General features: G+C 29.3%; 1 protein-coding gene across 1 annotated transcript; it reads left to right on the top strand.

Moving 5' to 3' along the window:
• Nucleotides 1-7,453: 7,453 nt before the first annotated feature.
• On the top strand, nt 7,454-11,980 carry LOC142235081 (uncharacterized). The gene is made up of 5 exons (XM_075306305.1): nt 7,454-7,590; nt 7,695-7,730; nt 10,600-10,665; nt 10,723-10,769; nt 11,572-11,980. The coding sequence occupies exons 1-5, from the start codon at nt 7,540-7,542 to the stop codon at nt 11,717-11,719; spliced, it is 348 nt and encodes a 115-aa protein (XP_075162420.1). The 5' UTR covers nt 7,454-7,539; the 3' UTR covers nt 11,720-11,980.
• Nucleotides 11,981-12,388: the final 408 nt, after the last annotated feature.

Raw genomic sequence — 12,388 nt, forward strand, 5'->3', positions numbered from 1 at the left:
GCAATATTGAATATACACCCAGTGAAGGAATATGATCACCTCCCAAAGCAAAACGTTACTTTTGGACGGTAAACATGTTTGTCGCAACAATGTTATTTTCTCAGACATTATATTGCTCTAGGAGTTGATTATATTCCTTCTCTGCGTTAATGCTGGTCCCCTAAAGCTTAGGGTTGTCCCAATCTCACGTTAGGTCACATGATGATCTGGCAATATCAGTTAGCACACAGCATCAATGCCTTCCGGAACAACAAATGATTTTGGACGACCTTCACGAAATTTGTCTCGGAGTGAACTACAACCTTGGTTGAATTCACCATGCTGTAGATAAACACGGGTCCTTGACAGAACTTCATTGGTAAAAATTGAATTAAGTTCATCGATGCGCTGTTGTTGAGTTAATCCCAGTCGAAAGTTGTAAAAAATAATCGCACGACAATGTTAACGATTTAATTTCATTTTTGAATCTTTTCTGTAAACAAAACAAATAGCACTCGTATGTCAAAACGTTCTGAGTACGTATAACCTCCAAAAATTCAAGCTTATCGGTAGAGCTGGCAGTTGTCAGATTGAAATACTAGGGGTGCCCAATCACGCCAAATAAAAGCCAACCATCGTTCAATTCGAGTCCACTTTCTGGCATTGGAATATTCTTGAGGATCAAACTATTTTCAGAAGATTTCAACAGATTATTGTACTCATATTTAAAGGCTGTTACATTGTCTATAGCTCGTAGATCTACAATATCGGGAGCCACCGTGGTGCAATGATTAGCATGCCCGCCTTGCATACACAAGGTCGTGGGTTCGATTCCTGCTTCGACCGAACACCAAAAAGTTTTTCAGCGGTGGATTATCCCACCTGGTAACATTTCTGAGGGTTTCAAAGCTTCTCTAAGTGGTTTCACTGCAATGTGTTCAGACTCGGCTATAAAAAGGAGGTCCCTTGTCATTGAGCTTAACATGGAATCGGGCAGCACTCAGTGATAAGAGAGAAGTTCACCAATGTGGTATCACAATGGACTAATAGTCTAAGTGAGCCTGATACATCGGGCTGCCACTTAACCTAACCTAACCTATCTACAATATCAATCGTTTGTTGATCTATGCAGTCTAACGGCTGAAGTTGTCTTGGAGAAATGGTTTCAAATCGCCGAATATGCCGCTTGCAATTCACGGCCATATGTGCTATATACATACACATACGATGAGCTTCAGAGAATTTCTTTGAATGAAATCCAAATGACACCCACATATCATCGGTGCACCGCACCCATACCAAAATCTGAGAAGTAGGGCCACCCTCCTTGCAACTAAAGTTCTTTGTTTTCTTTAAACGAAGTTTCTTTAAATGTGCTTTGTGTATGCATTACACACTGGTCTGTAAATAGATGTGTGTGGATGAATGAGAGAGCTACGTGGCTCAATGGATAGTGTGTTGACTTACTAAATGAATGGTCTGCGGTTCAATTCTCCGTCCGGGCAAAAATAATTTAAATCCGATATTGGCATTTACATACTTTGCGTATTACAGACGAGAATGTTGTGACGGCAAGTCAGAGAATTTAGGGAATTACTCCGAAAACAAAATTATAAAAAATTACATTTTGTAAAAAATGCCACAAAATAATATACTATTTCAAAAAAAAAAGAAAACTATATGCCTCGCAAAGACATATCCAAAGCATGTTCGTTGGTCTAAAATTTCATTTGTTTTTGTCTTCAGCAGAACATAAGAACAAACCCAGCAAACACTGATGAAATTGTTTGGACGAACATTTTCTACCATAAAAGATTTTTCGACTAATCTCGGCATTGGGAGATATTTCGAAAACGTGTCCTCGATTTCGTGAGAATCCTTTAGTTAATTTAATTAGTAATTAGTTTTTGTTTAACTTTTCCCATATTTTAGGTGACCCTTTGAATTGTTTCCCAAAATCAGGAAATATCATGATCTGTAATCAAAAACCCTGTTCAATACCAATCGAGTGGTCTTCTAACATTTTTTCACGTTTATACCTGTTACCCCATTGCGATGGGAAATATGACGGACCATGCCATCGGTTATAGCCTTTCAAATTCTCCCCCCTCTACGGAAATATTCAAAAAATGACAACCCAAAATATACAGTACAATAAATGCGTTTCAGTTTCATTTGCTTTAGTTTCCATTTCAATTCACTTCTCATTCACCATGGCCCCATATCACGATTGGTGTAAATTTTCCACTTGAACGCTTGAGGTCGCCCACGTACCATACCAATCTAAAATGCCAAAAGAATCATCCTCAGTATAGAAGCACTTGGACCAATTGTCCTGGCTGTCTTCTTTTTATTTTCAAGCCGGCCCTGTGTCCAGACAGAGGCATGCTAAAATGCTGAAGCATGTAATAATGCCAGAATTGTGAATTGTCCTTTTTAATGTCAACATGGGCAATGGCATTGAAGCAAACATCAAAAACGGAACTATGGGTTTTCATCTTTTACCCCGTGAATTGCCATAATTTTTTTATAAGCAATACCACCATGGAGCGGCAGAAGGGATGGTGCATGGTGGAGACCTGTTTTCCCCATGGTACTGTGCATGATTCGTGACTTATTATGAAAATCGTTCATGTGTTCACTTCTGTTACTGCATACACTTTTGGTGGGTGGCAACCACCACTCGACCATTGCCTTAGAATGAATAATTGCATGCGGTTCAGTGGTTAACATCAAGAAAAGCTGGAACAAGTGGTCAATAAAGTTTTCTTCGGTTTGATGGCTTGAGGTGTGGGAGGATGGCCACATTTCCTGTTGAGACCAGCATTCTGAGAAGCAACAGCGATTGGATGTAATAACAGGAAGAAATTAAGGTAAAATGCTATCCAGTGTCAGGAATATCAATGATTATGCAGAATACGAATTTACTGCCAATGATTAATGTATCCACAAGTTTTGTGAGAGCAATATATCTGGACATGAGTTTTTATTTACGTGGTCCAAATAGACTACCTGTCGAAGAATACAGCAAGAACACGCTGTACTATGCGAAATTATTGGGACGATTTGTAGTTGCTTTGATTTGGACGTTGCCACAGTTTGTAGAATTGTACCAAAAATGGTAGATTTTCTACTGTTTAGTAGATTGGCAGACTTCTTCATGTTTTGGTAGATTTTGCAAAGTATTCCTCACCAACTAAGAGGTACTTCAATTTTTTATGGAAATAAAAATTAGACAAAATTTTCTGTAGAAATAAAATTTTGACAAAATTTTCTATAGTAATCAAATTTTGACAATATTTTATATAAAATTAAAATTTTGACAAAATTTTATATAAAAATAAAATTTTGACAAAATTTTCTATAGAAATAAAATTTTGACAAAATTTTCTATAGAAATAAAATGTTCACAAAATTTTCTATAGGAATAAAATTTTGACAAAATTTTCTATAGAAATAAAATTTTGACAACATTTTCTATAGAAATAAAATTTTGACAATTTTTTTTTGGAAATAAAAAAAATACAAAATTTTCTATAGAAATATAATTTTGACAAAATTTTATATAAAACTAAAATTTTGACAAAATTTTATATAAAAATAAAATTTTGACAACATTTTCTATAGAAATAAAATCTTGACAGAATTTTATAAAAAAAATAAAATTTTGACAAAATTTTCTATAGAAATAAAATTTTGACAAAATTTTCTATAGAAATAAAATTTTGACAAAATTTTCCATAGAAATAACATTTTGACAAAATTTTCTATAGAAATAACATTTTGACAAAATTTTCTATAGAAATAAAATTTTGACAAAATTTTCTACAAAAATAAAATTTTTGACAAAATTTTCTATAGAAATGAAATTTTGACAAAATTTTCTACACAAATAAAATTTTTGACAAAATTTTCTATAGAAATAAAATTTTGACAAAATTTTCTATAGAAATAAAATTTTGACAAAACTTTCTATAGAAATAAAATTTTGACAACATTTTCTATAGAAATAAAATTTTGACAAATTTTTTTTTTGGAAATCAAAAAAATACAAAATTTTCTATAGAAATATAATTTTGACAAAATTTTATATAAAACTAAAATTTTGACAAAATTTTATATAAAAATAAAATTTTGACAAAATTTTCTATAGAAATAAAATCTTGACAAAATTTTATAAAAAATAAGATTTTGACAAAATTTTCTATAAAAATAAAATTTTGAAAAATGTTCTATAGAAATAAAATTTTGACAAAATTTTCTATAGAAATAAAATCTTGACAAAATTTTATAAAAAAATAAAATTTTGACAAAATTTTCTATAAAAAACAAAATTTTTAGAAATGTTCTATAGAAATAAAATTTTGACAAAATTTTCTATAGAAATAGAAATGTTATTTCATTTTGACAAGATTTTCTATAGAAATAAAATTTTGACAAAATTTTCTATAGAAATAAAATTTTGACAAAATTTTCTAGAAATAAAATTTGGACAAAATTTTCTAGAAATAAAATTTTGACAAAATCTTCTATAGAAATAAAATATTTACAAAATTTTATACAAAAATAAAATTTTGACAAAATTTTCTATAAAAATAAAATGTTGACAAATGTTCTATAGAAATAACATTTTGACAAAATTTTCTATAGAAATAAAATTTTGACAAAATTTTCTATAGAAATCAAATTTTGACAAAATTTTCTATAGAAATAAAATTTTGACAAAATTTTCTATAGAAATAAAATTTGGACAAAATTTTCTACAGAAATAAAATTTTTGACAAAATTTTCTATAGAAATACAATTTTGACAAAATTTTCTATAGAAATAAAATTTTGACAAAATTTTCTATAGAAATACAATTTTGACAACATTTTCTATAGAAATAAAATTTTGACAATTTTTTTTTTTTGGAAATCAAAAAAATGCAAAATTTTCTATAGAAATATAATTTTGACAAAATTTTATATAAAACTAAAATTTTTACAAAATTTTATATAAAAATAAAATTTTGACAAAATTTTCTATAGAAATAAAATCTTGACAAAATTTTATAAAAAAAATAAGATTTTGACAAAATTTTCTATAAAAAGAAAATTTTGAGAAATGTTCTATAGAAATAAAATTTTGATAAAATTTTCTATAGAAATAAAATCTTGACAAAATGTTATTTGAAAATTTTGACAAAATTTTCTATAGAAATAGAAATGTTATTTCATTTTGACAAAATTTTCTATAGAAATAAAATTTTGACAAAATTTTCTATAGAAATAAAATTTTGATAAAATTTTCTAGAAATATAATTTTGACAAAATTTTCTAGAAATAAAATTTTGACAAAATTTTCTATAGAAATAAAATTTTGACAAAATTTTCTATAGAAATAAAATATTTACAAAATTTTATACAAAAATAAAATTTTGACAAAATTTTCTATAAAAATAAAATGTTGACAAATGTTCTATAGAAATAAAATTTTGACAAAATTTTCTATAGAAATAAAATTTTGACAAAATTTTCTACAGAAATAAAACTTTGGCAAAATTTTCTATAGAAATAAAACTTTGGCAAAATTTTCTACAGAAATAAAATTTTGACAAAATTTTATATAGCAAAAAATTTTGACAACATTTTCTAATAAAATAAAATATTCACAAAATTTTATATAGAAATAAAATTTTGACAAAATTTTCTATAAAAATACAATTTTAACAAAATGTTCTATAGAATTAAATTTTTGACAAAATTTTCTATAGAAATAAATTTTTTACAAAGTTTTCTATAGAAATAAAATTTTAACAAAATTTTCTATAGAAATAAAATTTTGACAAAAATTTCTATAGAAATAAAATTTTGAAAAAATTTTCTATGGAAATAAAATTTTGGCAAAATTTTCTATAGAAATAAAACTTTGGCAAAGTTTTCTACAGAAATAAAATTTTGACAACATTTTCTATAAAAATAAAATGTTTACAAAATTTTCTATAGAATTAAAATTTTGGCAAAATTTTCTATAAAAATAAAACTTTGGGAAAATTTCCTATAGATATAAAATTTTGACAAACTTTTCAACAGAAATAAAATGTTGACAATATTTTCTATAGAAATAAAATTTTGACAAAATTGTCTATAGAAATAAAATTTTTACAAAATTTTCTATAGATATAAAATTTTATATAAAAATAAAATTTTGGCAAAATTTTCTAAAAATATAAAATTTTGACAAAATTTTCTATAAAAATAAATTTTTGACAAAATTTTTTATAAAAATACAATGTTAACAAAATGCTCTATAGAAATAAAATTTTGACAAAATTTTCTATAGAAATAAAATTTTGACAAAATTTTCTATAGAAATAAAATTTTGACAAAATTTTCTATAGAAATAAAACTGACAAATTTTTTATAGAAATAAAATTTTCTATTGAAATAAAATTTAAAAAAAAAATTCTATAGAAATAGAATGTTGACAAACTTTTCTATAAAATTTCTACAAAATTTTCTGACAAAATTTGCTATAGAAATAAAATTAAAAAATATATAGAAATAAAACTTTCTATAGAAATAAAACTATTAAAAATTAAATAAAATGTTGACAAAATTTTCCATAGATATAAAATATTGACAAAACTGAATAAAACTTAGACAAAAAAATTTTCTATATAAATAAAATTTTGGCAAAATTCTCTATAGAACTAGAATTTGTATAGAAATAAAATTTTCTATAAAAATAAAATTTTGCTTCTAAAATTAAATTTTGCCAAAATATTCTATAATAATAATATTTTTACAAAATTTTCTATAGAAATAAAATGTTGACAAAACTTTCTATAGAAATAAAATTGTTTCAAAAATAAATAAAATTTTGACAAAATTTTCCATAGATATAAAATTTTGACAAAACTAAAATTAAAATTTAGACAAAAAAATTTCTATATAAATAAAATTTTGGTAAATTTCTCTATAGAACTAAAATTTTAGCAAAATTTTCGATTGAAATAAAATTCTTTTTTGACGAGGTTAACCGATAAATTGAAAATAATATTTTTTAATCGACCTATAGCCGAAACTATGAAAAATATAGCTTAAAAATAAAATTTTGACACTATTTTCCAAAGAAATAAAATTTTGACATTTAAAATATATATTTTTTTTTTCTGTGTATCTCCTTAATAATTTCCACTACAGAAAAAGGTGTCTCAAAAGTTTTATTTTTCTCTTTTTTTGTAAAAAAGGCAATTTTTGTAAATATCTTTGTGTGGAATCTATTGTCTGTGAAACTGACAAGGAATCTGAAAAGAAATGAACCCAACCAACAATGACGACTAGCAATTGTTTTCCTAGCCAACTGTAATGAATTGAAAAATAAAAGGCCAGAATAGTGGCAACAAAAAACCAACACAGACAGCCGAAAAAAAAATCTACAACAGCAACAAAACCTAGACACTATCTGTGTGATGTGATGACCTGTTTAAAATTGCCTATATAAACGCAATTATCGATGAGATCGGATAAAAGTTTAATTAAAATTGAAAATAAAACAAAAAAGTAGTACATCAACATGCTGGATAAATATTTAACATCAGTTGTCTTTGGCATTTGCCTTCTGGTGGTAAGATTAATTCACAAAAACAAAAAAAATCCATCGTTTGTTTATTTAATTTGTTTAATATAAATGAATGCTCATTTCAATATTTGTATTTTCAATTTGTCCAGATGTGGATGACTGCTGCTGAAGCAACAAATCCAGTCGTAAGTACTCCAACCCGAACTAATGATGGTGTCAAGAGTTAAATGAAGTTTAATGAATCGTTTAGTAACCAAAGGTAACAAAAACGGATAAAAATTGTAATATGGTCTAGTAAAGCAGTACTTGGGTGAATTAATAGCAAATCGCAATTAGTCGAACTCTAACAAAAAAGTCGAAAAAACGAATTTGAATTCAAAGGATAATTTGAAGTAGTCGACCTTACAATAATCACTAAATTCGATAGTCGACCTTTCTGAATTTTTAAAATCTTGGAAAATCGACTTTTCCAAATATGGAAAAATCCAAAAAAAAGTATATCGATTCTTTTCATAGTGACCAAAATCGATTAATTTGACTTTAACGAAAAAAACGGAAAATCGAATATGAATTTAAAGGACAATGTGATGTACTCAATTTTCAAATAATGGAAATAAAGTCGAAATTGTGAATTACCTTACGGCTTTTTAGACTTAAATCGAATCACTTGCAGCACAATGATATGAATTGGAAAAAACAAGTCACTATTAAAATGTATTTTAATAGTGACCAAAGTCGAGTCTTAATCAATAGCAATTAAAACTCTAACGAAATTTTGTTTGTATTTTGTATCCGTAAAAAACGTTATATCGACTAATATTATAGCGACAAAAATCGACTAATTGAACTTTAGCCTAAAAGTCGGAAAATATTTTTTCAAAAAGTCGACTTTTGTAAATGTCGAAAGTCGACTTTTTAAAAATTTGAAACAAATCAAATCTTTTTGATTCTCATTACAAACTCTGTCCTGAAAAGAATTGAGACATTTCGAGTAATCGAATATTTATAGTAGTGACAAAAATATAATAATAACTTAATGAAAAGGTCGGAAATGTTAATTTGAGTTCAAACGGGAGTGTGATGTAGCCGTGTTTTTTTTTAAAGAAAATTCGCTAAAAACTTTCCAAAAATCGCAAATGAAAATAATATTTTTCAAATTTGTAAAAAGTGGAAAAATCGACTTTTCAAGTTGAGAATATACACAGAAAAAAATTTCACGAAAAATTTTCCAATTAAAATTTTAATTGAGTTTGAAAAGATATTCAATTAAAAATTTAATTGAATCAACAAATTTTTTAATTGAAACAAAAATCAATCACAACAATTAATAGTATCAATTATTTTTTTAATTGGATCAATTAATTTTTTAATTGATACTATCATTTCCGTGATTGAAGACATTTCAATTAAAAAATTAATTGGATCAATTAATTTCGTGATTGAATAAGAAAAAAAATTTTTTGTGTGTACATATAAAAAGTAAAATTTTTTAAAAGTCGAATGTTATGTAGCCATTTTTATGAAGAAAATTCACCAAAACTTTAAAAGGCGCGGTGTTTAATGTTTACGTTAAATTTTACGACTATGAGGTTAAAACTCAAACTTATGAATTTTCCTAATTTCGAATATTCGACTTTTTGATTCTCATTAAAATCCCTCCAATCAAGTCATTACGAGTAATTGACTTTTATAGTGACAAAAATCGATTAGTCGAACTTTAAAACTAAGGAATAGTTAAGTTGGAATACGAAATTTTAATTGAAAGGGGAACATTTTATATATATTTATATTATTATTATTATTTTATTACATTTTTATACCCTCCACCATAGGATGGGGGGTATATTAACTTTGTCATTCCGTTTGTAACACATCGAAAAATTGCTCTAAGACCCCATAAAGTATATATATTCTGGGTCGTGGTGAAATTCTGAGTCGATCTGAGCATGTCCGTCCGTCCGTCCGTCTGTTGAAATCACGCTAACTTCCGAACGAAACAAGCTATCGACTTGAAACTTGGCACAAGTAGTTGTTATTGCAAATGGGCCATATCGGTCCACTTTTACGTATAGCCCCCATATAAACGGACCCCTAAATTTGGCTTGCGAGGCCTCTAAGAGAAGCAAATTTCATCCGATCCGGCTGAAATTTGGTACATGGTATTAGTATATGGTTTCTAACAACCATGCAAAAATTGGTCCACATCGGTCCATAATTATATAGAGCCCCCATATAAACCGATCCCCCGATTTGGCTTGCGAGGCCTCTAAGAGAAGCAAATTTCATCCGATCCGGCTGAAATTTGGTAGACGGTATTAGTATATGGTCTCTAACAACCATGCAAACATTGGTCCACATCGGTCCATAATTATATAGAGCCCTCATATAAACCGATCCCCCGATTTGGCTTGCGAGGCCTCTAAGAGAAGCTAATTTACCCCGATCCGGCTGAAATTTGGTACATGGTGTTAGTATATGGTCTCTAACAACCATGCAAACATTGGTCCACATCGGTCCATAATTATATATAGCCCCCATATAAACCGATCACCAGATTTGACCTCCGGAGCCTCTTGGAAGACCAAAATTCATCTGATTCAGTTGAAATTTTGGTACGTGGTGTTAATATATGGCCTCAAACTCCCATGCAAAAATTGGTCGAAATCAGTCCATAATTATATATAGCCCCCATATAAGCGACCCCCATATTTCAATTCTGGCTCCCTACGTACCGTGCAAAAGTCCATATCGATTCGTAATTATTTGTAGACTTACCTACACATACCTTTTTGTCTAATATATACCACGTATGGACTAACTAACAATTTAGAAAACGATTTAAGATACCAGAACCCTATTAATTCGATTGTGGATGACAGTCTTTCGTAGAAGTTTCTACGCAATCCATGGTGGAGGGTACATAAGATTCGGCCTGGCCGAACTTACGGCCGTTTATACTTGTTTTACTTTTTTTGCCTTCAAACAATAACTTTACCTAACATGATAGCCTTTGGCTTGTATTTAATACATATTTATTGACTTTGGACTTTTTAGGAAAAACCTGGTAGCTTACCAGCTTTATTAGGACAATGTGGAACCCCTTCTGAGCAAATTTTAAGAGTAAGTACATTATTTTCGCCTTCTTGTATAATTATATTAATAAATATTTTATTTTAGTGTCTTAATCAATGGTCTTGCCAACATGCCATTCGATTGGATTTAAGGTAAGTGATGAATAGCATATGGACTTTAAATTTGCCGATATAAATACCACCTTTGAAACACACAGGTGGCACCATAAAGCCACCGTGGTACAATTGTTAGTATACCCGCCTTGCATACGAAAGGTTGTGGGTTGAATCCCAGTTTTGACCAAACACCAAAAAAAAAAACTACGGGGGATTATATCCTCTCCGTGGTGCAATGGTTAGCATGCCCGCCTTGTATACACAAGGTCGTGGGTTCGATTCCTGCTTCGACCGAACACCAAAAAGTTTTTCAGCGGTGGATTATCCCACCTCAGTAATGCTGGCGAGGTGGTTTCACTGCAATGTGGAACGCCGTTCGGATTCGGCTACAAAAAGGAGGTCCCTTGTCATTGAGCTTAACATGGAATCGGGCAGCACTCAGTGATAAGAGAAAAGTTCACCAATGTGGTATCACAATGGACTGAATAGTCTAAGTGAGCCTGATACATCGGGCTGCCACCCAACCTGACCTTATACCCTCTCTGTAATGCCGGTGACATTTCTGACTGATTCAAAGATTCTCTGTGTGATTTCATCGTCATGTGAAACGCCGTCCGGACTCGGCTATAAAAAGAAGGTGCCTTGTCATTGAGCTATGTATAGAATAGGATAGCACTTATTGATAAGAGAGAAGTTCACCACTTGTGGTATTAAAATTGTTCGAATAGTCGTCTAAGTAAGCCTAAAATTACGGGTTGCCATCTAACCTAGTCTAACATAACCTAGACAATATTATATAAAACTCCTACATACTTCACTGAATTCCATTTAATTTTAGATGTCTTCTCAATCTCAATGGTGTACCGTTGCTAGGTGGCCTTCTTGGAGGTCTTGGAGGACCAGCTGGTGCTGCTAATGCCGCTGCTGGAGGTGGCGCTGGAGGTGGTGCTGGCAACATTGTTAGCAGTCTCTTGGGACGTCGATAAATTGAACTAGAATTGCCATATGATTCCATTCCATTATCCTTGAATTGTTGATCTATGTATAACAATGGCAATATGCCTATTTTTTTATCTTATCCCCCTTATAGCCTTCACAATATGGAGGACACCGTTTACATTTAGTATTTCCTATAAACGCACATATGCACGCAACCAATAACCATTAAAAAATCGTTATTACTTTGTATTGTTGATGCTTTAACATTCATTAATTAAAAAAAAAAATTTTGATTTTTATCCACTGAATGTGACACTCTATTTTTATTGATATGTGTTGGATGGGATGATATCGATGCTCGCTTGCTTGGAGAGTATACAATGGAAATAAAGTCGAAATTGTGAATTACCCTACGGCTCTTTGCACTTAAATCGAAGCATTTGCAACACAATGATATGAATTGGAAAGAATCAAAGGGCACAAGCAGACATCTGCTTATGACAAACGAAATGAGCTACACCATTTATTTATTTGTATTTGTTGAGGATAAACTCGCTTGACTTTTTTCTGGAAATGTGGTAAGTCGTGAAAATACGGCACTTGGTTTTGTGGTGGAAATGTGTTATACAATGAGGGGAAAATACCGGGAAGATATAGCTTCCATTTATCTAACTTTTTTGTTTAAATATACTTGGATGCCTTAGATTTTCTATTTT

The sequence above is a fragment of the Haematobia irritans genome, chromosome 4, assembly GCF_050003625.1.
Source record: "Haematobia irritans isolate KBUSLIRL chromosome 4, ASM5000362v1, whole genome shotgun sequence".
NCBI classification, from domain to species: domain Eukaryota; kingdom Metazoa; phylum Arthropoda; class Insecta; order Diptera; family Muscidae; genus Haematobia; species Haematobia irritans.